The 27,068-nt window shown below is 48.4% G+C and overlaps 1 protein-coding gene across 1 annotated transcript in view; it reads left to right on the top strand.

Annotated features, from left to right (window-relative positions):
- Positions 1-24,724, top strand: part of ZER1 (zyg-11 related cell cycle regulator) — a 33,149-nt gene extending 8,425 nt beyond the window's left edge. Inside the window, exons 5-16 of the mRNA XM_066580364.1 lie at positions 6,136-6,312; positions 6,418-6,532; positions 8,217-8,363; positions 8,458-8,631; positions 12,901-13,116; positions 13,197-13,238; positions 15,074-15,193; positions 15,277-15,392; positions 15,474-15,662; positions 17,379-17,476; positions 18,175-18,277; positions 20,755-24,724. Of these exons, the coding sequence (XP_066436461.1) occupies positions 6,136-6,312; positions 6,418-6,532; positions 8,217-8,363; positions 8,458-8,631; positions 12,901-13,116; positions 13,197-13,238; positions 15,074-15,193; positions 15,277-15,392; positions 15,474-15,662; positions 17,379-17,476; positions 18,175-18,277; positions 20,755-20,812 (1,555 nt within the window). The 3' untranslated portion in view covers positions 20,813-24,724. The remainder of the gene's footprint in view (positions 1-6,135; positions 6,313-6,417; positions 6,533-8,216; positions 8,364-8,457; positions 8,632-12,900; positions 13,117-13,196; positions 13,239-15,073; positions 15,194-15,276; positions 15,393-15,473; positions 15,663-17,378; positions 17,477-18,174; positions 18,278-20,754) is intronic.
- The last annotated feature ends 2,344 nt before the right edge of the window (positions 24,725-27,068 follow it).

The following is a 27,068-nucleotide window of genomic DNA, read 5'->3' as shown; positions in this document are numbered from 1 at the left end:
GGTCAGTCTCTTGGCTGCTACTTGGGTAACCTTGCGCCACACACTATGGCTCAAATCTTGGGCTGCAGATGCCGCCTCTAAGTGGTCATTAACTCAACGTCTCTTTGTCGTCTCACGTCTTTTTGGGGGCTAGACACGGAGATTATTTTTGAGGTCACTGGGGGGAAGAGTTCGCGTCTCTACCACATCATAAAGCCAGCCAAGCAAGATCTGTACAGAAGAAACAATCCTTGTTCCTTTTGTGGCCCCAGCCGCAGGTCTTCTGACAACAAGAAATCCTTTCAGGACCAAAATCGCAAGCCAGTGACTTTCCCAGAGACCCCAATCCCAATCCTTCAAGTCCGCTTCCACTAAGTGTTCTGCATGAAGGGGCGGCCCCCGTCCCGATCCATCCAGGGTGGGAAGACCACTTTCCCTGTTGAGGGGAAACCTGGCTCGCTCACGTCTCTGACATCTGGGTTCAGGAGGTCATCTCTTCGGCCTACACCATAGAATTTTCAGCTCATCCCCCAGATTGCTTCTTCGCTTCAAGAATCCCAGCGTTGCCTTCACAGGCCACTGCTTAGGATCAGGCAATACCGACTCTGTCCTCCTGGGTCGTAATAGTTCCTGTTCTTTCTCTCTCAGAACGCTTCTAGGGCTTTTTCTCCAACCTGTTTGTGGTGCCCAAGAGGAATGGCACTTTCAGACTCCTTCTGGACCTGAAGAACTTGGTTTGTCAGGATCTGTCACTTCTACATCGAGTCGTTGAAGTCAGTCATAGCATCCATGGAACAGGGGGAATTCCTGTCTTCCATAGACCTCAAAGGCACTTCTTTCTCTCACCTTACATATGAAGGCATCAATAATTCGTTCGCTTTGCCATCTGCTTGGATCATTACCAGTTCACTGCTCTCTCATTTGGGTTGGCCACAGTCTCCTGAGTTTTCACAAAGGTTTTGGCAGCAGTGATGGCTCTCCTCCACTACAAGGGGGTGGTGAACATTCCCTACCTCAAGGAGATTTTGGTGAAAGCTACAACTTGGTCGGACAATTTGTACAGTCTCCTTGTCACTCTGGACAATTAGTCCCGGTTCGGGTGGATTATCAACTACCCCAAGTCCTGCTTCTCAGTGTCTCAACGTCTTCTCTTTCTGGGTCTGTCATTCGACATGACCCAGGCCCGGGTTCTGCACCTGCTGCAGAAAGTATATTTCTTTCATTTGAAGGTGCGCTCAGTGCAGAGCCAGTCCAGTGAGCACTGAACTGCTGTCTTGACCACAGCCGGGCGGCAAGTACTTCTGCCAGGGTCAATGGTAGGCACATGACGCGTATCGTGTCACTCCTACGCCGGCCGCGTCTAACCGCTGAAGTCAACGGCAAGTGCGCATGTGCACTCGCCGTCGACTCCGGCAGTTAGACGCGGTCGGTGTAGGAGTGACACGTTACAAGCCGACCACTGATCTGGGCGGAAGTATTTGCCGCCCGGCAGTGTTCGAGGCAGTTGCAGAGCTGGAACTTTGCCAACTTCTGCAGTGCCTCATACAGCCTGCAGGAGGGACATCAGAGGACGAGGAGGTGTCTGGTGAACGGCCCGGTGAGGTACAGGTGTGTATAGAATTGTTTTTTTTTGCTGTCAGAGCTCCTTTAAGGTTTACAGTTTTCTCTTTAACTGTTGTTTAACCTGTTTCCTACTCGCTCCTCCTACTGCTTGCATACAAACTGGTTAGCTTGGTGCCTGCCAGAGGGGTATTGCCGGTAGGAGGCGCTAACACTTTTTTGCTTAGTGTCTGCCTCTTGTAGCTATACAAATAGTCCTAGGCTGTGTCCTTCAATGAACGAGACAAAAGGAGATTTTATGGTTAGTACAAAAATCCTATTCTCTATGCCTACATCATTTACAGAGAGAGGGAGGACATACTATCTGGGCCTACATTACTTAAGGGTCCGTTTTAGACCCACCGATATGTCATTTGAATGAGTGAATGATGTCTGAGTACACTCAGGCTGCCTGTTTATACATGAAGATACATTGTTGGCTCATTCAAACCGCCAATCGTTAAAGCCATTCACTATAGAAGGGAATAAGAACGACTGAAAAATCGCTACTAAACCGCACGATTAGTGAACGGGCCAACAATGATTTTTGTGCCTGCATAAAATGAACTATAAATAAAAAGCGAACGACTTATTGTTCTTCGTTTGACCATTGACTGCGCTTACACAGAGTAAATATTGTTCGTTTTTGCTCTTTTGAGCGATTATTTTTTGAATAATACTCATTCCTACATCATTTACAGAGATAGGGAGGAAGTACTTTCTGGGCCTACATGATTTACAGGGGAGGGAGGAAGTGCTATCTGGGCCTACATCATTTACGGGGGAGGGGGAGGGTGCTATCAGGGCCTATATCATTTACAGAGAGAGGGAGGAAGTACTTTCTGGGCCTACATCATTTACGGGGGAGGGGGAGGGTGCTATCAGGGCCTATATCATTTACAGAGAGAGGGAGGAAGTACTTTCTGGGCCTACATCATTTACAGAGAGAGGGAGGAATTACTATCTGGGCCTACATAATTTACGGGGGAGAGAGGAAGTGCTATCTGGGCCTACATCATTTACAAAGAGAGGGAGTAAGTATTTTCTGGGCCTACGTCATTTACAGAGACAGGGAGAAAGTACTATCTGGGCCTACATCATTTACAGAGACAGGGAGAAAGTACTATCTGGGCCTACATCATTTACAGAGACAGGGAGAAAGTACTATCTGGGCCTACATCATTTACAGAGACAGGGAGAAAGTACTATCTGGGCCTACATCATTTACAGAGACAGGGAGAAAGTACTATCTGGGCCTACATCATTTACAGAGACAGGGAGAAAGTACTATCTGGGCCTACATCATTTACAGAGACAGGGAGAAAGTACTATCTGGGCCTACATCATTTACAGAGACAGGGAGAAAGTACTATCTGGGCCTACATCATTTACAGAGACAGGGAGTAAGTACTATCTGGGCCTACATCATTTACAAGGAGAGGGAGAAAGTACTATCTGGGCCTACATCATTTACAGAGACAGGGAGAAAGTACTATCTGGGCCTACATCATTTACAGAGACAGGGAGAAAGTACTATCTGGGCCTACATCATTTACAGAGACAGGGAGAAAGTACTATCTGGGCCTACATCATTTACAGAGACAAGGAGAAAGCACTATCTGGGCGTACATCATTTACAGAGACAGGGAGAAAGCACTATCTGGGCCTACATCATTTACAGAGACAGGGAGAAAGCACTATCTGGGCCTACATCATTTACAGAGACAGGGAGAAAGCACTATCTGGGCCTACATCATTTACAGAGACAGGGAGAAAGCACTATCTGGGCCTACATCATTTACAGAGACAGGGAGAAAGCACTATCTGGGCCTACATCATTTACAGAGACAGGGAGAAAGCACTATCTGGGCCTACATCATTTACAGAGACAGGGAGGAAGCACTATCTGGGCCTACATCATTTACAGAGACGGGGAGGAAGCACTATCTGGGCCTACATCATTTACAGAGACGGGGAGGAAGCACTATCTGGGCCTACATCATTTACAGAGACGGGGAGGAAGCACTATCTGGGCCTGCATCATTTACAGAGACGGGGAGGAAGCACTATCTGGGCCTACATCATTTACAGAGACGGGGAGGAAGCACTATCTGGGCCTACATCATTTACAGAGACAGGGAGGAAGCACTATCTGGGCCTACATCATTTACAGAGACAGGGAGGAAGCACTATCTGGGCCTACATCATTTACAGAGACAGGGAGGAAGCACTATCTGGGCCTACATCATTTACAGAGACAGGGAGGAAGCACTATCTGGGCCTACATCATTTACAGAGACAGGGAGGAAGCACTATCTGGGCCTACATCATTTACAGAGACAGGGAGGAAGCACTATCTGGGCCTACATCATTTACAGAGACAGGGAGGAAGCACTATCTGGGCCTACATCATTTACAGAGACAGGGAGGAAGCACTATCTGGGCCTACATCATTTACAGAGACAGGGAGGAAGCACTATCTGGGCCTACATCATTTACAGAGACAGGGAGAAAGCACTATCTGGGCCTACATCATTTACAGGGAGAGGTAGGAAGTACTATCTGGGCCTACATCATTTACAGAGACAGGGAGAAAATACTATATGGGCCTACATCATTTACTGGGAGAGGGAGGAAGTACTATATGGGCCTACATCATTTACTGGGAGAGGGAGGAAGTACTATGTGGGCCTACATCATTTACTGGGAGAGGGAGGAAGTACTATGTGGGCCTACATCATTTACAAGGAGAGGTAGGAAGTACTATCTGGGCCTACTCATTTACAGGGAGAGGGAGAAAGTTCTATCTGGGCCTACATCATTTACTGGGAGAGGGAGGAAGTACTATCTGGGCCTACATCATTTACTGGGAGAGGGAGGAAGTACTATCTGGGCCTACATCATTTACTGGGAGAGGGAGGAAGTACTATCTGGGCCTACATCATTTACTGGGAGAGGGAGGAAGTACTATCTGGGCCTACATCATTTACAGGGAGAGGGAGGAAGTTCTATCTGAGCCTACATCATTTACAGGGAGAGGGAGGAAGTTCTATCTGAGCCTACATCATTTACAGGGAGAGGGAGGAAGTACTATATGGGCCTACATCATTTACTGGGAGAGGGAGGAAGTACTATCTGGGCCTACATCATTTACTGGGAGAGGGAGGAAGTACTATATGGGCCTACATCATTTACTGGGAGAGGGAGGAAGTACTATGTGGGCCTACATCATTTACAAGGAGAGGTAGGAAGTACTATCTGGGCCTACTCATTTACAGGGAGAGGGAGAAAGTTCTATCTGGGCCTACATCATTTACTGGGAGAGGGAGGAAGTACTATCTGGGCCTACATCATTTACTGGGAGAGGGAGGAAGTACTATCTGGGCCTACATCATTTACTGGGAGAGGGAGGAAGTACTATCTGGGCCTACATCATTTACTGGGAGAGGGAGGAAGTACTATCTGGGCCTACATCATTTACAGGGAGAGGGAGGAAGTTCTATCTGAGCCTACATCATTTACAGGGAGAGGGAGGAAGTTCTATCTGAGCCTACATCATTTACAGGGAGAGGGAGGAAGTACTATATGGGCCTACATCATTTACTGGGAGAGGGAGGAAGTACTATCTGGGCCTACATCATTTACAGGGAGAAGGAGGAAGTACTATCTGGGCCTACATCATTTACAGGGAGAGGGAGGAAGTACTATCTGGGCCTACATCATTTACATAAATAGGGAGGAAGTACTATCTGGGCCTACATCATTTACATAAATAGGGAGGAAGTACTATCTGGGCCTACATGTTTTACTGGGAGAGGGAGGAAGTACTATCTGGGCCTACATCATTTACTGGGAGAGGGAGGAAGTACTATCTGGGCCTACATCATTTACTGGGAGAGGGAGGAAGTACTATCTGGGCCTACATCATTTACTGGGAGAGGGAGGAAGTACTATCTGGGCCTACATCATTTACTGGGAGAGGGAGGAAGTACTATCTGGGCCTACATCATTTACTGGGAGAGGGAGGAAGTACTATCTGGGCCTACATCATTTACAAGGAGAGGGAGGAAGTACTATCTGGGCCTACACAATTTGCTACTGTTATCTCTGGAGAGTCATTCAGGAATTGTGTGGTAGAGTTCGGCTTTACATCATGGAAGATCCTTACTTAGGCCTGTCTCAGACGTGCGTTGGCACGTTTTCCTTTCGGTTTTGGCCACAGCGATGTTGCAGCTAACATCGGCATTTAGCATTCCTGATCAATGATGGGGAGCGCTAAACGCTAAAAATATAGGACAGACACCACTCGGAAATTGCGGCACTAAAAAGCGCCACATTTCAGAGGGCATGGTAAGCGCTGTAAAAAGCGGTATGTGTGACGGAGTCCTGAGCATTCGCAGGTTTTTTTTGTTTTTTTTAACCTCAAATGTTGCAAGGCACACAGCGGTATTCGGCATCATTCCTACTTTGCGTCATACAATTTTTGTCCTATGTATGCATCCAATGCTTGGATCTTAATTCCCTTGGTCGTCTCTCCCTTTCCTTTGGCGGCTCTAGGCACCTGGATATTTCCCGTGATAGACTTTCAAGTTACTACAAGTTCAAACTTACCCGCAAGGTGCTAAGCCTATTTGTGCAGAACCTGGAAGACTTGGTCTCTTTGGACATTTCTGGACATATGATGCTGGAGAACTGCGCCATGTCCAAGATGGATGATGAGTTGGGTCCTCCCAGGTAAGACATAAACAGAACAACCTTTAGGAGTTACCCCGCTATAAGTATATCCATGTGTGTCTTCCTACTGTCATATGGTTATCGGTGTGCCTTGTCTCCATGCAGTACCGACCCCAGCAAGAGCAGCATCATTCCTTTCCGTTCTCTAAAGAGGCCATTACAATTCCTGGGTCTTTTTGAAACTTCTCTCTGCCGCCTAACGCACATCCCAGGCTACAAGGTAAGGTCAGCGCCATGCACTTCAAGGGTAATTCTCATCTTAGACATGTATGGCATATAAAGGTCTGATAGATGTAGATCCTACCTTTGGGACCTGAACCTGTCTCCAGAATGATGGTCATCCAAACCCCTGTCCTACCTGGAATAGCCACCACATCGAGATGTAGAATGAATGGGGTGGCTCCTTGCATTCACTTCTGTGTGAGTCACGGAAACAGCCAACCAGACTCGCTCAGCTAACTCCCATAGAAGTGAATGGTAAGGGCTGCACCATCTCTCTATTCATTCTACTCCTGGATGTAGTAGTCCGTGTTTGTGGCACCCGACAGGATGGGATTGGGGGATCGCCCTAGAGATTAGTTCATCAAGGGCTGGCTTCTGAAATCCCTGACTATTAAGGCCTTTTTACACTTGACCAGTGTCTGGCAAACGATGCCTGATATTCGTCCCCATGTATACTCGCTCTTGTGTCTCGTGCTGTTACACAGGAGCGAGTATCGCTGGAACGCTCACAGCACGGGCAGCAAGTAGGCAGGGCGGCCGGGGGGAGAGTTATCCCACCCCACCCCCTTCCTTCACTTTTCATTCACTGCAAGTAACGGCCATATAGTACTGAATGGCTGCTGTTTACGCTGAACGATGTGTCATTTGGCTTTTAAGCATGCTTAAAACTGAACGCCTAGACGACTCCCATCCAGTCGTTCAGTTTCTGCATGCTTTTACATGGGACGATTATCGTTCAAAACCCCACAGGAACGCCGCAGGGTTTTGAAGAACCAGAACGATAATCGTCCCGTGTAAAAGGGCCTTTAGTTGCTATCTATGGGAAGTTATGCTCAGCTGTGTCTCTTCTGCATCAGCCTCTGCAGGGTAAATCTGGTATTACACAACATTTATTTTTTTAGCATCTCTCCATTTAGGCAAATGGACAGCGGTCATGAGACAATATCTTTAAAGGGGTTATCCCAAAATCTAAAGTTATCCCCTAGTCAAAGGACAGACAATAACTTTATGATTGGTGGAAGTGTCCCTGCTGAGACCCTCTGATCCTGGGAATGTGGGTCCCAATTTCCCCCCCCCCTGCAGCGAGAAGACATTAAGTGGAATGATGGCCACACATGCGCGGGGGGTGCTCCATTCACTTTCAATGGGGTTGCTGGAGATAGCTGAGTGTCAGGGAAAATTCTGCGTACAGCACCAATCAGGCCCACCCCAATGCCCCGCTGCCGGCGGTAAAGAAGAGACACCACACACGGAGGTCTGGTATAGTTCCTCACACGGGGACATAACTGCGCACTTTATTACAGATTACATGGGGTCTTATACCCTTTGGTCACGTCACTAGGAATGGGTGATGGTCTCATTGGCTCATTACAAGTTCTCAGCAATTTCCATCATCCTCACTGAAATGAATGTAGCAGCAGCCATGCATGCTCAGCCATCGCTCCATTCAGTCTGACATCAGTGTGAGTGGGAGAAGTATTCTCGCAATGACAAAAGAGGGGGACATGAGACCCCTGTTCTCAGGATTGGTGGCAGTCCCAGTCGTGAGACCCCCACCGATCGTGAAGGTATCCCACTATCCTGTGGATAGGGGATAACTTTAGATTTTGAGAATACTCCTTTAATGTGTAACTTTGCTTCTTTCCGAGAAGTGGCTTATAACATAATCTGTTCTCTTGCAGGTGAGTGGAGACAAGAATGAGGAGCAAGTGCTGAATGCCATCGAAGCATACACAGAGCATCGTCCTGAGATTACCTCCCGTGCCATAAACCTTCTGTTTGACATTGCCCGTATAGAAAGGTGCAATCAACACTTGCGAGCCTTGCAGGTACCCACTGCACACATGTAGCCTTTATAGTAATGTATTCTGTATGAGGAGGCTGACCTGCTGAAGTTCTTTTTTTTTTTTCCCCCATTTGTAGTTGGTGATTGCTGCTCTGAAGTGTCACAAGTATGATAAAACCATCCAGGTTACCGGAAGCGCGGCCCTCTTCTACTTGACTAATGCAGAATACCGCAGCGAGCAGAGTATCCGGCTGCGGCGGCAGGTTATCCAAGTGGTGTTGAATGGCATGGAATCGTACCAAGAAGTCACAGTAAGCATCTTCTTTGTCACATATCTTTTTTTTCTGCTTTTGCTGTATTATACTGTATATACAAACATATAGCAAAAGCAAAATAGAGTTGTGGCAGAAACCCAATCATCGCTTAGAGTTTTATACAAGGGGAGGCAAATGACAGGGTAGGGCTGGCGCAGATCCCATGATGCAACACAAGGATTAGATGGCACCAGCTAAAATACTCACTATGGTATATGGAACGCGTTTCGCGCTGCACTACCCGATGAAGGCATCTGTAAACACATTGTGTATTCATACGGCTAGATGTTGGTGATGTGAGGATGGCAGAACAACATGTTTCATTTACCCAAGTAATGTGTCGCACCCCCTTACCCCTCAGGGCTTATTCACGTCAGTGTTTTAGGGTTCTGTTTTCCTGCTCCTTTTTCAGAGCAGAAAAACTGCCCCCAGTGGCTGAAGTGACTCGTCCCATGACAGAACTGAACATTGCTGAACGGACCCCATTGACTATAATGGGGTCCGTTCGCTTTCTGGCCAGCCAGTTATTTACAGGATTCCACAGGACGACATGATGCTGCATGCAGGGTTATTTCATCTTGGGGTTTTTTTGGTTTTTTTTAAGCAAAATTCAGTGACGGAGTCTCTGCTGAGAAACTCTACCAGGCCATTAGCTTCATCCATCGTATGTATACGGCTAATGTGCTCAAGGAATGTTTGGAGTGGACTCAGGAGCAAGGCCACTTCATATGCATCACTTGCTGGCTGTCTTATACACAACACACCCGCCTGCAATGGCCGGGATCAGAGATAACTCTGTTTTCTACCATTTAACCCCTTGGATGCCATAGTCAGTAGCGACCATGGCATATGAGTGGTTAGACTTATGATTAGGGCTCCCTCTTGTCACCCGATTGTTCTCCCAGTCTTCACACGCATGTCTGAATACCGCAAGGCATATAAATGGGGTTCATGCTGTCCGTAGGTCAGAAACGCTGTCTTTCCTCCTTAGAGAGAGAACCTAGACCAGTGGTGGCGAGCCTATGGCACGCGTGCCAGAGGTGGCACACAGAGCCCTCCCTGCTGGCATGCATCACCATCGGCCACTCACCACATTAGTGAATGCCTGCAGGGGCCATGGCTCCTCTGCAGGCATTCACTCATCAGCACGCTGCCATCAGCGCTGCTATCTGCGCTGATCCCGTCACACACTGTGACGTCAGTGTGCAGCCGGGATCCTCCTCCCCCGTCCCCCGACGTCTCCTGCTTGGTTCCACGAGAGCAGGGGGAGGAGGCATCAGGCAGCACACTGACGTCAGTGTGCACCAGCGATCAGACAGAAAAGGAGCGGCGCTTCCACGAGGAGGAGGGGTAAGTATTTGGGTCTCAGGGGGGGCATTATTACTGCTGGGGGGACCGCTGGGCGTGGGGGGTGCATTATTACCGCTGGGGGGGTTGCATTATTACTGCTGGGGGAACCGCTGGGGGGAGATTTTTATTATTCCTGGGGAACCGCTGGGGAAGGGGGGCATTATTACTGCTGGGGGACCCCTGGGGAAGGGGGGACATTACAGAGACGGAGTCTCTGCTGAGAAACTCCAACAGGCCATTAGCTATATCCATCGTATGTATACGGCTGATGCACTCAAGGAATGTTTGGAGTGGACTCAGGAGCAAAGCCACTTCATATGCATCACTTGCTGGCTGTCTTATACACAACACACCCGCCTGCAATGGCCGGGATCAGAGATAACTCTGTTCTCTACCATTTAACCCCTTGGATGCCACAGTCAGTAGCGACCATGGCATATGATTGGTTAGACTTATGATTAGGGCTCCCTCTTGTCACCCAATTGTTCTCCCAGTGAGGACTCAGGTGCGCTGAGTGGTTGTTTTTTTATTTAGTCTTCACACGCATGTCTGAATACCGCAAGGCAAATAAATGGGGTTCATGCTGTCCGTAGGTCAGAAACGCTGTCTTTCCTCCTTAGGGAGAGAACCTAGACCAGTGGTGGCGAACCTATGGCACGAGTGCCAGAGGTGGCACGCAGAGCCCTCCCTACTGGCACGCGTCACCATCGGCCGCTCACCACATTAGTGAATGCTGCAGGGGCCGTGGCTCCCCTGGAGGCATTCACTCATCAGCGCGCTGCCATTAGCGCTGCTATCTGCGCTGATCCCGGCAAACACTGTGACGTCAGTGTGCAGCCGGGATCCTCCTCCCCCGTCCCCCGACGTCTCCTACTTGGTTCCGCGAGAGCAGGGGGAGGAGGCATCAGGCAGCACACTGACGTCAGTGTGCACCAGTGATGAGACAGAAGAGGAGCGGCGCTTCCACGAGGAGGAGGGGTAAGTATGTGGGTCTCGGGGGGGGGGGGGGGGTATTATTACTGTTGGGGGGACAGCAGGGGGTGGGGGGTGCAATATTACCGCTGGGGGGTTGCATTATTACTGCTGGGGGGGGGGGGGATTTTTTATGATTGCTGTGGAACCGCTGGGGAAGGGGGGCATTATTACTGCTGGGGGACCCCTGGGGAAGGGGGGGGGCATTATTACTGCTGGGGGGCCCCTGGGGAAGGGGGGTTGTCACTATTATTACTGCTGGGGCGGGGTCACTATTATTACTGCTGGGGCGGGGTCACTATTATTACTGCTGGGGGGGTCACTATTATTACTGCTGGGGGGCCGCTACTATTATTACTGCTGGGGGGCCGCTGGGGGGACTGTCACTATTATTACTGCTGGGGGGCCGCTGGGGGTGTCACTATTATCACTGCTGGGGGACCGCTGGGGGGTGTCATTATTATTATTGCTAGGGGACTGTTGGGGGGGGGGGGGGGGGGGTGTCACTATTATTACTGCTTAGTGGCCGCTGGGGGTGTCACCATTATTACTGCTTAGTGGCCGCTCTGGGGGGTGTCACTAATATTACTGCTGGGGGGCCATCACTATTATTACTGCTGGGAGGCGCTCTGAGGGTGTCACTAATATTACTGCTTGGGGGGCCGCTCTGGGGGGTGTCACTATTATTACTGCTTCGGGGGCTGCTGGGGGGGTCACTAATATTACTGCTGGGTGTGCCACTCTGGGGGGTGTCACTATTACTGCTGGGGGACCACTGGGGGGGTCACTATTATTGCTGGGGGCCGCTCTGGGGGGTGTCACTAATAATACTGCTGGGGGGCCGTCACTATTATTACTGCTGGGGGGCCGCTCCGAGGGGTGTCACTATTATTACTGCTGGGGGACCGCTGGGGGGGGTCACTATTATTACTGCTGGGGGCCGCTCTGGGGGGCGTTACTAATATTACTGCTGGGGGGCCGTCACTATTATTGCTGCTAGGCGGCCGCTCTGAGGGGTGTCACTATTATTACTACTGGGGGGCCGCTGGGGGGTGTCACTATTATTACTGCTGGGGGACTGCTGGGGGGGGAGGAGTGTCACTATTATTACTGCTGGGGGCCGCTACTAATATTACTGCTGGGGTCCGTCACTATTATTACTGCTGGGGGGCCGCTCTGAGGGGTGTCACTATTATTACTACTGGGGGGCCGCTGGGGGGTGTCACTATTATTACTCCTGGGGGACTGCTGGGGGGGGAGGAGTGTCACTATTATTACTGCTGGGGTTGCAGTTTTGGGTTCCAGTTGGGGCACTTGGTCTCTAAAAGGTTCGCCATCACTGACCTAGACGGTGAGTGAGGAGACTTAAAACACCATTTACGCTCCTCTGGGTAATATGCAAATAAGGGAGGTGAAACAATACCTCCACAGCGCCACCTATTGGAAGGCAGCAATACCTGAAGTCAATGTTAGACTCTTTATACAAGGCTTGTATAAAGAGTCTAACATTGACTTCAGGTATTGCTGTCTTCCAATAGGTGGCGCTGTGGAGGTATTGTTTCATCTCCCTTAGGGCTCCCACACACTTGCGTTTTTTTTAACGCGAATGTCAATGGGACTTTCTAATGTTAAAAACACATCGCAAGTTTGTTCTTTGTGATTTTTGTGCGACATTTGCGGTAAAAAAAAAAAGCGCAAGTGTGTGGGAGCCCTCATTTGCTGACCGTAGCACACGATTAAAAACTACGCCGGTGGTAATAGCCCTTTATCATGTCCGTCTTGTTCTCGATCTGCAGAAAAGCATCTTCCGCCTCCACATCTGATTCCCAATATTAGTGACCTATCGCTGATCTCTCGGACGTCGCCGTCGGGTCACTTTTTTCCCCCTGTGTTAAAAAACACAGCTGGTGTCGGGTTCTCCTAACGGCCTCTGGTTTTCGGCAGGTGCAGAGGAACTGCTGTCTCACGCTGTGTAACTTCGGCATCCCCGAGGAGCTTGAATTCCAGTATCAGAGGGTAAACGAGCTGCTACTAAATATCCTCATCCCGACCCGGCAAGATGAGTCCATCCAGCGGATCGCAGTCCACCTCTGCAACGCCCTCGTCTGTCAGGTGGACAATGACCACAAGGAGGCGGTGGGGAAGATGGGCTTCGTTATGGTAAGGGTTAAACATTTAAAGGGGAAATGGGTCAGTTTCATGTGCTTTATACATTTAATGCTTTCCTCTTCTCTTTCTAGACAATGCTGAAACTGATTCAGAAGAAACTACAAGACAGAACAGTAAGTCATGTGCTGCCTCCTCCCGTCTGCAGGGTTCCTTTAACCCTTCAAGGTTGCAGCCATTTTTTTGGTTTTCCCGTTTTGGTTTCTTCCGACCGCCATAACTTTATCTCTCCGTCTCTGCAGCTGTGTGAAGGCTTGTTGTTTGTGGTTTCTATTGGTACTATTTTGGAGTACACACGACTTTGATCACTTTGTACTTTCTATGAGACGGAGTGACCAAAAAAAGCACGATTCTGACATTCTGTATCTTTTTTTCTTTTTGTGACGGCGTTCCCTATGCGGTATAAAGAATACCTGATTTTAATAGATTGGACTTTACGGATGTGACAATGTCAAAGGTTTTCTTTGTTTTAATTTCTTTTTAGATATATGACAAAAGTATATTTTTTATTTGACTTTTAATAATTGTTATTTTTTTTTATTTTTAAAGAAGTTTTTTTCCAGTTTTTGTTGCTCTTTTTTTCTCTTTTTCTTGTTTGATCACTTATACGAGATAAAGCAGTACTATGGTAATGCATTACACTGTATTCTAATAAGGACACATGACAGTCTTGTGGGGCCTTTAGAAGGCCCCAGGTTGCCATGGCACGCTGTGATCTCATTGCCGAGGGCCGATTGGGACATTTCAGTCTTGATCTGGATGTTTAAATGCCACTGCCAGAATTGACACGGGCATTTACATGGTTAACTCTCCCGCTCCATAAAACCCTGTGCACATTCGACACACATATGTAGCAGATGTTGCTAAGGGATTAAAAAGCCCCCCCCCCCCCCCCCCCAGCCACTTCACTGTCTTTTTTTTTGCAGAGTGTTGCCCAGTCACCCATCTATGCAGGGAACTGCAGAATGACCCCCGTTTTAGTGGCCAGGGTACAGCTGTACCAAGAAAACTAGAAGGGAATGCAGCACCTTATGACCATTGCGGCTCTTTCATTCTTAGGCCCAATGTCCATGGACGGATTGAATTGTGGAATCTGCATGGCGCACCCGCATGGATGATCCGCAGTTCAAGCCGCCCATAGGGAAACATGAGCATCCGCACCTGAGTTAAAGCATGCGGATTTGATTTGCGGATCTTTGGATGCGGAAATCAAATCGCAGCATGCTCCATTTCAGCCGCTTCCATTGAAGTCAATGGAAGCCATCCGATCCGCGGCCCGTCTGCAGCTGACACTGCGGACGGGCTATGGATTCCATGAGAAGAGCAGCAGATTTAAAAAAAAAAAAAAAATGTTCCTCGCATGTTTGACGGTGAGCCGTGTGGACCATCCACAGTGCAGATGTCCCGGAAGAATAGAGATCTGTCTGGACGCCGCCTGCCTGCAAACACAGATACGCAGGGTCGCCGGCCGCGGGCAGGGTCAGATTCCGCTGTAGGCTCCCGCATGCGGAATCCGACCTGTCCGTTGACATGAGGCCTTTGGATTCATGGGATTGCAGTGGCTGCACCCCCCATGATTATAAAGTGATGATGTATCCTAGCAATATACCATCATTTTATTGCATGGGAATACCGCTTTAACCCTTTCCAATCCACTGTCTGACCTCTGAAGACATTATGATTTAAGGCTGTACAGCTCCGATGTTGGAAGACGTCCGTCGGGGTTCTCTTACTGTATATTGCCAGCCTCTTTGCTGTTGGAACCTATCCAATGTGCCACCTCATGCAGTACTGGCTTTAGCCAGCAGATAGCGCCGTTGTATAACGGCAGAAAAAGAGTAAGCCCCCTAGGAAAACTAGGATATAAATAGGGTTGGAAAGGGTTAATAAATGATGACGCCATTGCTGTCACTATAGGAAGAGGTTCACTCTCTTTTCTCTTGCTCGGCAGTGTGACCAGGTGATGGAGTTTTCCTGGAGTGCCCTATGGAACATCACAGATGAGACTCCAGATAACTGTGAGATGTTCCTCAACTACGGCGGCATGAAGCTGTTTCTCGACTGTTTACGTGTGAGTGACTTTTTCTCTTCCTCAGTTTCTGCTTTCAATGGGCTGAGATAAAACTTTACCAAATGTCCCTTTGTCATCCACAGGAATTTCCAGAGAAGCAGGAACTGCATCGTAACATGCTGGGACTTCTGGGAAACGTGGCAGAAGTCCGCGAGCTCCGCCCACAGCTGATGACGTCACAGTTTATTACAGTTTTCAGGTACTCCTCTTTGCCTTGTTTGCATTGTTCTTCATAATGGCTTTACCTTGTTGTTAACTTGCACTCCTCTGCTGTTGTCAGCAATCTCCTGGAAAGCAAAGCAGATGGGATTGAAGTCTCCTACAATGCCTGCGGGGTGCTGTCACACATAATGTTTGATGGCCCCGAGGCTTGGTTCATTGCAGAACCCACCCGCCAGGAGGTGGAGGAACGCATGTGGAGAGCCATTCAGAGCTGGGATATAAGCTCCAGAAGAAACATTAACTACAGGTCAGAGAAACAACCAAATATACCTTTACTTTGCCCTCTTCTACTTGCATCATCCTTCTCTTGTCAACTCTTCTGTTTGACATCCATATGTCTTAAAGGGGTTGTCCAGTTGTAAATGATCGATGGCCTATTGTCAGGATAGGTCATTAATAGTAGACTGAAAGGGGTTCATCTCCTGGCGCCCCTACCGATCAGCTGCTCTCTTGGCCAATGTGCTCCTGCACTGAGCTGATTTCAGCAGGAAGCGGACAGCTCTGTCCATGCTGCAGTGTCCAGGCTTGGTATTACAAGCCAAGTTTTCAATAATTTTAATAACAACATGGCATGCAATACCAAGCCTGGCCACTGCAGTGGTAACGTAGCTGTCTGCACACTGGCCTGGACAATCTGCTGCTGATGGCCTATCCTGATAACAAGCCATCAATAGTTTACAACTGGACAACCCCTTCAATGGGGTGAATGGACAGGATTTGTCCTCATGAGATGACCCCTATAACTTGATGCAGGGGACTGGACACTGGATGTCTCTACACAATGAGGGCAAGCACAATGCAGTCAGGCTGCTGTAAACATTCATCTCTGCTAATAACGACTGCTGCACTACTAAAGGATTGTGATTCCTAGAACATTATATTAAGAAATTTGTTATAATGAGCTTTCCTTATATAATAGCAAAGGTACTTCAAAGGGGGCACCAGCATTATCATCTATCTGTAGGATAGGGGATAATAGTCTGATCGATGGGGGTCCCAACAATGAGAACTTCACCAATCCCAAGAACGAGGAACTGTGTCCCCCCTCTTCTCATCACTGCGGGCTCTCTGCACCCACCCGCACTGAGAAGGAGACTAAATGTGGCAATGGTCGACATGCGCGGTGCCGCTCCATTCATCTTCACAGCTGGAAATAGCAGAGCGCTTGTACTCGACTATTTCCATCAGCCCCAGGGAATTGAATGGAGCGGCACCGCGCACATGCGACTGTTGGTATATTCAATCTCCTCACTACGGGTGGATGTAACAAGCCTGCAGTGAGGAGGAGAGGGGGTAGGTCAGTGAGGGTCGCAGTGGTGAGAGCCCCCACTGCTCAGACTTCTATCACCCACCCGTTTTTGTTTTAACTGCAGACACAGCGATACCAATTAGATGTACTTTTTCCCCCTCTATACATATTTTGACATAATAAAGCGTTTTAGGGGTTGTTGTGTTTTTTTTTTCTTTTGTTACATATATTTTTCAACATATTATTAGGCATTTTTTACCTTAAATCCCACTAGGATTATTGATTACCTAGATAATACACTGCAGTACCCTGCCTCCATCAGTGCCTAATAGGTGTATAAAAGTGGCAGATCTTGGGGGTCCTTCATTAGACCCCTCCCAACCATTAACACCCTATAATCTTGGCATGGGGTGGGTGGGGCATGGAATGACATAGGAAGGCCTCCCTTCTGTTTAACCACTTAGATGCCATTTAACCCCCATCTTAGGGGTTAAATAGTGGGGATTGGAATTACCTTGAATCTCAACCACTGCAGTACATTTCAGCCTGTATCATTCCCATATGTTAGGCCTGCCAGCCTGGCATGGGGGCTATGTATCATGGCATATTGGCTGTCTTTTTTTATATGCCAGGTTAGAGCCCTTCTATAGCCGCACCAGAACTCCTGTGACGTATTGGTACTGATTTCTAATTTCCTTGCTTCCGTTTTTGAAGGTCCTTTGAGCCAATTCTCCGGCTTTTGCCACAGAGCGTTTCTCCTGTGAGTCAGCACTGGGCGACGTGGGCCCTGTACAATCTCGTATCTGTATACTGTGAGTATTACATCCCTCTCCTCACATCAGGCAGAGGTTATTATAATGTCATTGTGGAAGATAATAACTATGACTTCAGTAAACGAACGCCTCTAGTTGATTGAGGACAGCCAGATCCAATATAAGGGCTCACACACACTTGCGGTTTTTTAATGCAATTGTGAATGGGACTTTCTTATGTTAAAGTCGCATGGCACAAAAATCGCAGAAGCACCAACTTGGGATGCATCTTTAACATTAGAAAGCCCCATTGACAATCGCGTTAAAAAAACGCAAGCGGGTAAGAGCCCTAACACTAGGTATAATGCCAGATTGTATGGAGGAAGCATTGCTGATGCAAGAAAATAATCGGGTAAGAGAAGTAAGGTGGGGAGGACAGAGAAATAAATGTACTTACTATAGACATTGGACTCGGACCTCGCCTTTACCCCCCCACATCCAATCTCTGGCCCGAACATGCCACCTGCACCTCATCACAAATATCCGTCCGTTCCTCCGGCTGTGGAATAAGTTGGCGCTATACAAATGAAGATTAGATGATTGCAGTAAAATGTAATGAGCAGAGAGGATGGCATGTAGCTTGTATATATGATCACAGATGGCCAGCGATCAGGTACACAAGAGACCGGGAGCAAATTCACAATGATACTGATCTGTGATAGAACGAGGGTCCATTCACTTTTCCTTTTTTCCCCTAGCGGACAAGTACTGCCCCCTGTTGATCAAAGAAGGAGGACTTCCTCTGCTAATAGATGCGCTCAAAATGACCACTACACGCCAAGAAACCAAGGATATGGCAAGGTATTGTTCACCACCCCGGCAATACCGGCAGTAGAGGGCGCAGGCTGTCACTGCTATCTGTGCCAGTTTTAGGTTTGATGCCACCCTGTATGCCATGTTTTTTTTTAACCCAATAAGAAAAAAAAACCTATACATATTGTGCTGATAGGCAGTTTGCCAATCGTTTTCTTGTACAGAAAGCAATTGGATGCCTACAGCACAACAGCGAATAAATGTAGCACCAAAAGCAACCCCAAAATATACACTCACTGTAAGAAAGAAAAAAGCAGCAGGTACCAAGAAGGAGATAAATGATAGTAACATTGATGTAAGTAGATGATTACATATCAGAGCAAAAGGACCATTTATAGTGGAGGACTGACCCTGTGTAGGGAGGCTCTAGTACCCTGTTGTACCACCTCTAGTTCGGATACCAGATGTGATACGGGCGGGCATGGAGGCTCTAGTATCCTGTTGTACCACCTCTAGCTTGGATACAAGATGTGATATGGGCAGGCATGGAGGCTTTAGTACCCTGTTGTACCGCCTCTAGCTTGGATACAAGATGTGATACAGGCGGGCATGGAGGCTCTAGTACCCTGTTGTACCGCCTCTAGCTTGGATACAAGATGTGATACGGGCGGGCATAGAGGCTTTAGTACCCTGTTGTACTGCCACTAGCTTGGATATACAAGTGGGCATGTAGGCTCTAGTACCCTGTTGTACCGCCTCTAGCTTGGATACAAGATGTGATACGGGTGGACATGGAGGCTCTAGTGCCCTGTTGTACCACCTCTAGCTTGGATACAAGATGTGATACAGGGGGCATGGAGGCTCTAGTACCCTATTATACCGCCTCTAGCTTGGATACAAGATGTGATACGGCAGGCATGGAGGCTCTAGTACCCTATTATACCGCCTCTAGCTTGGATACAAGACGTGATACAGGTGGACATGGAGGCTCTAGTGCCCTGTTGTACCACCTCTAGCTTGGATACAAGATGTGATACAGGGGGCATGGAGGCTCTAGTACCCTGTTATACCGCTTCTAGCTTGGATACAAGATGTGATACGGCAGGCATGGAGGCTCTAGTACCCTATTATACCGCCTCTAGCTTGGATACAAGATGTGATACGGACGGGCATGGAGGCTCTAGTACCCTATTATACCGCCTCTAGCTTGGATACAAGATGTGATACAGGAAGGGGGGTTGGGACATGGGGCTCTGGTCCGTTTTTTTTAAGCATTTTCAGTGTGATATAAATAGTGTGTTCAGTTTATTGTACGTTTAGTTATGGATGTGCTCCCTTCCCTCTGTTAACCTCGTGCATCGTGCAATCAACAGTGATCGCAGCTTCTAATGGGTTAACGGCGAGGTCTGTGTTCTCACTGATCCACCACCATTGCAGCAGAACCCTGGCTGTCAGTCACAGCTGGCTCCTGCTGCAGATAGTGCAAGCTCAGCTTCTAAGCCAGCGCCATCTACATGACATTTTGGAACAACCTCTTCCTTCCCGTCGTGTATATGTACATCGTGGGGCAGGAGGGGTTAAAAACCTGAGGGCATACTGAGTCAGTAGTATGGTGGCACTCTTTCGTGGGCCTCTCTTTTAACCAGAGTGGCGCTGACATTTTATTAGGACTCTTCTGCTTATCATTTGGGCACTTTCCAACAGAAAGCGGTTGTCCCATTGGGCGGCTCCATTAGGCCCAATGTCCACAGGCAGATCTGATTTGCGGAATCCGTGTGGAAGATTTTCAAATCAAGCCACCTATAGGGAAGCATGGGCGTCCGCAGATGAATTAAAGTATGCGGAATTGTTTTGCGGACCTTTTGGTCTGGGAAACAAATCGCAGCATGCTCCATTTCAGTGCCATTTCCGTACGGACGGCTTCCATTGAAGTTAATGGAAGCCGTCGGATCTCCTGCCCGTCTGCAATTCAGTTGCAGATGGGCTGCAGATTCCGTTAGAAAGTAGGAGTTTTAAAAAAAAAACCTGCACTGCGCATGTGCGGCGGCGCTTCCGCACACCTCCTCGGTGAAGAAAATAGAAGACCCGGACGGGTAAGCAGTGTCCTCGGGTTTGATTCCGCTGCGACCGTGAGAAGATTGTGGTATTAAGGGGGTCTTCCCATCATGTAAAGTGATGGTATCACTAGGATATGTGATCATTGGGGTTCTGGGACTCCCAAGAAGGGGCTGCAGTGACCATTTACAGCTGACTCCCCTGTACTGTTTGTCTTGGCACAGCGCCACCTAGCTGTGCAGTAAACAGCAGCAGAGCCCTACAGGTGAGTGGGGACCTGGCTACTTAGAGGTGGACTCAGTGTTAAAAGAGCGCTGTGGCACCTTCACATTCAGGATTGTGGGGGCCCCAGGGGTTGGACCTGACCTATCCTAGCCATCTGCCATCACTTTATAACTGGGCGGACTACTTTACAAGCACCTCTATGCTGATCCCTATTATATCTCTCATCTCCTATTTCTTTCTTCCAGTAAAGTGATTGAGCATTGCAGTAGTTATAATGAAGAAAGCATGGACACCTTACTATAAAGAAGCGATCGTCCTGTGCCCCTCTCCACAGAGAACACCTCTATTCAGCTCTACCACCAGGGGGAGCCCCGTCTGCACCCCGTACCTACCGCAGGCGCCAGAAAGAACTTATTTTGCACAAGAAACTTTTGTTATTAGTGTTTTATCTTCTCATTTTGGGTGTGGTTCCTAGAGAACGCTACAGCGGTAACCAAGTAAGTAAGATTATTACCCCACCGATAACCCAACATCTTGTGTAGACTTCTCTGAAAGCCTCCGGGCCGGGGACGTGGTCATAAAGCCACCAAGAAGATGGGCTCCTAACACCTTACTGACGGTTGCAACCACACAACCCGAAACTAGATGATTGACAGATTGTTGAGCCCTATGTACTTCCAGCTGTTGAGAATGGGCATAGATCACCACCGCAAAGCTTGGCACGATTCATACCCAACTGTACGGCAACATGTATGGCAAGTGTCACGCGTAGATGAAATGCCCGCTCGCACTACAGAACGCCATACGTTGTCTGCAACCCATACATTCAGCTTTACAAAATCGCTCTTCAGAAAACTCTCTAGTGCCACCTATAGGTGACTATTCAAGAAGAATCAATACCTTCCAAGAGGCAACACGTACAACTTTATATCGGGAAGTGTTCCGTGGCATGGAATATCCTCACTTTCTAGGTGTGGCACATGACGAAAGCGGCGAGGATATCGCTGGGCCCTACGCTATGTGAGAAGCCTGAAGAGAACCAATACACAAAAGAGCAGAAACTGTACGCGGCCGCTGCCAATGACGGGGCACCTTGTGCTGTTTTTTGGAATGGCCCAAGCCAAATTTTGCATAAGCTTGAAATCGCCACTCACTGTAGTCCGTTCTGTATTTTTGTTGGTACTTTTTAAAATATTTTTTTGGTCGCTACGCCATCGCCATGTAGGCGCGTCAAAATCATGTGCTCTTACCTAAATCTGACCAGTGGAAGCTCTCTATGTATTACATGTTTGCAGTCATCATGGTAGTAAAACATGCATGTAGTGTAGTGACTATAGGAGGCGAAAAAATGTCTGCCCTATCTGCACAGGGTTACGGTACGTCGGGGGTATGGCGTCCTCGCAGCCAAGCGAGCCTGCAAAAATCATGGCGGCTTACCTACCTTGTCTAGGGTAAGAAAAAAAAATTGCAGCGCCATTCTGGTCCACGGCTCTACTCTCCAGTTGAATGCAGCTGAGCTGCAATACCACACACAGTCCATGAACAAGAGGGGGCACTGTTCATAGGCTGTGTTCACACGACAGGGTTTTCAACAACTTGGCCTCAAAGTCTAAAGCCTGTATGTGGGATCCTGGCACTAAGGGAGCATTCACACAGAGTGGGATTACATGGGGGGCGGTGAGTTCCTCCATCACAGTCCCGAAAACAGTATTGTGATAGAACCCCCATACGGAACCGTTCACTGTTAGTAGGGGAAATAGACTCCACTTTGACTGGGATTCCGTTCGTTTCTGTTATATTAAGGGTACAGAATAGTGAAATACGTTTTTCTATACTCCAAATCTAACGGAAATGAACCCTTGTCAAACGGAAACCAACGTGGAGTCCATTCCACTAATGACTGTGAAGGGTTCAGTTCATTTCCGTTTGGAAGGTCTGTCCCAATGCTGTGTTCAGCAGCTATAACGCAATCCCATAGTATAGTTAAGAACGCAGTGCGTAACCCTCCCTGAGTGTTCCCTGAACCTACAGAACTGACATACAGAGAAAACAGCATATCTGTATGTATGCCTGCCTGATACTGCGGCTGAGCTGCAGTATCCTGCACAGCTGCACCTACACCACTGTCTCCTTATTCTGTTGATTAGTGGTGGTCCCAGTGATCAGATTTAGGGAGATAGGCCAGCAATAGTTGGCTTTTTTCCCCTGGATAACCCCAGAGCCAGGGTAAGGAAATCAACAGTGATCCCAACGTAGCCATGGGTTCCACTGTATGAGGTTCTTGCAAATAGCTCCCTGTATCTCAGCTTCCTGGAAGTATTACTTGGTGGCATATGGAAACTTTTACATTGTACCCCAACATGAATTATGATTAGTATTTTTTTGTAATCTTAATGATCCAAGGTTTTTTGTGCCAAACCAACCTTGGTCTCAGAATCTGTCTTGCAGTCCTCAAAAGAGTTGTCCATTTGTAAACTACTGATGGCCCTTTCATGGGCTAGTCATCAATAGCCGATTGGCAGTAGTCCGTGTCAGTTATTTGCCGGTCCTGTGCACTTGTGCTTTCAGGTGATCTCTGCAGGAAGCAGATGGCACCATTCCCACTGCAGTGGCCAGACTTGGTAGTGCAGACCAAGTACCAACAGTCTTTTCAATTGCACCTTGGCCTGCAATACCAAACCTGGCCACTGCAGTGGGAACTGAACTGTCTACTTCCTGCACACCTCAGAACACTGGTGACAGAACTCTACAAATCTACTATTGATGACCTATCCTGAGGATAGGCCGTCCGTAATTTACAAGTGGACAATCCCTTTAAGACGTACCTTCACTTTTATATATACATATGATAGCTATGTTTATATGAAGCCACTGTCAGGCGTTGCGGTCTACAGAGTGCTTCTCCAAAACAGATCCCAGACGCTCCCTAAGTATAGGAAACTGATTGCTTTCAATCTCCGGGCTTTAGCAACGTAAACGGAGTTAGTGACAACTAATATGGCCGCCATTACAGCACCCTTAGCGCCACTAGTAGAAATATGACAACCTGATGCACAGTGTATAGTGGTAGTCTCAGGCATTACACGTCACTTTCATTGGCCCACCCTACTCATGTGAGCAGCGCTGGCCAATCAGAACAGCATGTCTTACACTGCTGATGCTCTACTCTGCATCCGGTAGTCAGGGAAGTGGTCGGCCATCTCTAAACAGGCTGCACGATCCAACGCTTGCGCAAATTATTTATCGCTCTGTGTAAAAGGAGCCGCAGTCATAGACAAAGCTAATATGTCTGTGTATATACAAGAGAGGCGGACACTTTAAGAGGATGCTCCACCCACAATATAGACCCTTCATCATTTACATGGGGCGCCCGGCAGCACCCACAACGTTGGCGCCTCAGCTCCTATTAGGTTGTGTTTCACAGCGTCCATTACATTTAATCATCCGAGACACTTCATTCACTAAAGCTGCGTGAGCACGGCTGATGAGGTGTCATGGCGGAGCGCGCCGGCGGAAGCAATAGAACCGCCACGGATTTTACTCCACCCTATAATTATGTAACTTTATTATCTCTTTGTCTCCTTTTTTAACACTTCCCCTCCCCCATTTGTTTTTTTTTTTTTTTTGCTTGTTCTCAAGTGTTCCTTAGAGGGTCGGCATCTGCGTCTTCCCTACGAGGACTGGCAATAGCAAAGCGAACTTAACCAGGGACTTACGGAAAGCGTTCCCCTTTGTATTGTGCCTGCGGCAGAAGCGCGGCAGCGGTGTCGGACCGCCCCTGCTCTTTTTGTATTACCCATTCCTTTTGGACTTTTTCTAGCCATAGATCTTTGGGTGCTTATTTCAAAGTCGACATGGACAGGCGATCCACTGCAGGCCTCCTGAACACCTATAGACTCACCACATTGACGTTCGGACAGCGGTCCGCCATTTTATTTTTTTTTTTGTGCCACGTCCACTCCATAACTTCTTTAGCAACTTTTTATCTGAAAGCGTATTCACCGTCCTCCGCAGCGGCTGACTGAAATTAGTGTTGTTAATTTATATAGGTGTTCTACCCGGATTAGGTCTCGTTACCTCCTGCAGGGGGCGTGGTGGACAACTGGGTATAGTAAGGCCCGGTGTAAGTTAGTTGTGCAGTGCTACTGTGCATCGTGTTTTGTAAAAGCCTCAATTGATGAACTGAAATAATAAAGTCCCATGTAAAAGGAACAATCTGTGTGTTGGGTTTCTTTGGCGTTGGGTTTAAGGGGTTAAGATTAGAAAAGTATAACTTTTTTTTTCCCCCCCGCGGAACAGTACCGCCCCTGTCTATGGGTGATGTCTGGGAAGACAGCTCAAATCCATTGAAACAATAGTGCTGAGCTGTAGTACCGCACATAACCTATAGACAGGTGTGGCGCTGTTTGTGGAAGAAAACAGCTGTTTTTCTGATCCTGCACAATCCCTTTAAGTGGATCATGTTGTACAAGAGGGTCGACTCACTACAAACATGTTGGTGTATTGCCACTGTCTGTGCCCCCCATGGTCACTAGATAGAGAAGTGACCACAGTGTTAGGTCAGTGTCATGACACTCCATCTCCTGCCAGCTGATACCCAGAAAAAACAAGTCGGGCTGATAGGAGACGAAGCGTTTGAGTCAGACGCCCACCCGCCAACCAGACCCTGGGGGGCACATCCGGGCTTTCATAGGTTGTCACTCTGGTTCCATAGAGTCTCACGTCTTCCTGGTTATGAATGCACATGGAAATATGCCAATACAGCGGTACCTATTGAAGGTGGGTGGTCTAGTGGTCTCTATAAGAAGATACAGTAGCCCCCTCCCAGACCCGCGTCACCCAGAAACCTACTTAGTACAGAGGAGGGGCAAGAAACCTAAAACAGCCGAGGAAGACTCAGGTTTGGTGTGTATCCTATACTTGACATAACCTTACAGGGTCGCTATCTTCCAAAAGGTGGCGCTGTGGAGGTACTGTACCATTTTTCATTTGCATAAGACTCCCCATGCCAACTGGTGGTCTCCACAAAGGGATACATTACGTCCCAGACCCAAAATATGAAGGGGCACTGGAGCACGGGATTGTTGTAGTAAGAGAAGAGGAATGTGGCATTCAGGAGGCTGGGAAAGCAGGATGACATCACTGTTGGGGTACGGTCACACATCGCAGAGTAAATCCGTGTGCGGGGGAATCTTTTGCTTGCTCGCCTCTGGATTCCGCAGCAATAACCCTCCATAGCATGCAATGCAAAAAAGATTCTTCATGCACACGCAGCATGCTCCATTTTACTGCAGTTCCCCCACGGACGGCTTCCGTTGAAGTCAATGGAAGCCATCCGACCTGCGACCCGTCCGCAATTGGTGCTGCGGATGGACTGCATATTTCTTAGCAAAAGCAAGAGTTAAAAAAAAAAAGATCTGTACTGCTCGTGTCCGATGGTGAGCCGTGTGGACCAGCGGCAGTACAGAGAAGGCGGACGCTGCCTGCACACAGGTACGCAGGGTCACTGCCGGATTCCGTGGGATTCCCCAAGTGGAATCCCTGCTTGTCGAGGCCTAAGTGTGAAGGAGCACATAAGCCGTGGCTGCAGCGAGTCCAGTAGCAGAAGCCGCGGCCGCAGCACTCCGACACCGAATCCCTGCAGAAAACCGCACAATGGTTGTCTCTACCAACCGTATAATAGTACAAGGTTCTTAGCGCACAATGTGATCATAGTTGTGTGGGCCGTCCGCCACGTCCATTTCCCGTCTGACCGAGGTGGTTCAGTAACCGTATATATCGCTGCTTTCCCATTCATGCGGAGGCGTTTTAGCAGGAGGAGCGGCCATTAAGGGTCGTCTGGACGTGGCGGATGGCCCACATAAATGTCACCAAATTGGGCGCTAAGAGAGTTGTTCAGATATTAAGTGTGCAAGTGCTGAAGTACGTGTTTGTTTCTGGCTACCTGCAGTCACCACTAGGGGGAGCTTGTTGCATACAGTTTTATCATTGAGATTTACACTGAATAGACTTAAACCACAGAACTGTCGGTATCAGAGGACGCAGGGTGTGCCAAGAAAGCATTCCCCACGCCATTTCTCCACCAGCCTGACAGGAAGGGGGTCATATTCGGACCTCCCATCAGCACCGTGTGACAGGAGTCAGCATTCATCTGACGGGGCGATGGTTTTGCATGGCTCAGGGATACAATTTCTCCTAGACACAATGGCGCTGGAACTGGTCGTCCGCTATTATAGCCCATCCGTGCTGAAGAACGGTGAGTTGTGTGTCTGGATACAGTTGGATCACCAGTGTTGTATTCGGCTGCTCCTCACTGGGCAGAGTGATTCTTGACATCCTCCTATGACCCCTTTTCAGCGATAACCTGTGTCTATCCACAGGGTCCCGTTTTCGCTGGATGCTCTTCTCGATCATGCCATTCTCTGTATATTCTCCACATCGCTGACCCCTCCCCCCCCCCCCCCCCCCCCGCCCCGGCTAGTCCAGCATCGATGACCAGACCTTGTTGGTAGTCGCTCAGATCGCTGGATTTTCCCATCTAATGTGGATTCACACTGAA

Source organism: Eleutherodactylus coqui, chromosome 10, assembly GCF_035609145.1.
Source record: "Eleutherodactylus coqui strain aEleCoq1 chromosome 10, aEleCoq1.hap1, whole genome shotgun sequence".
Lineage (NCBI taxonomy): Eukaryota > Metazoa > Chordata > Amphibia > Anura > Eleutherodactylidae > Eleutherodactylus > Eleutherodactylus coqui.
Note: the sequence above shows the minus strand (reverse complement) of the source record. Positions and strands in the feature narration are given on the sequence as shown.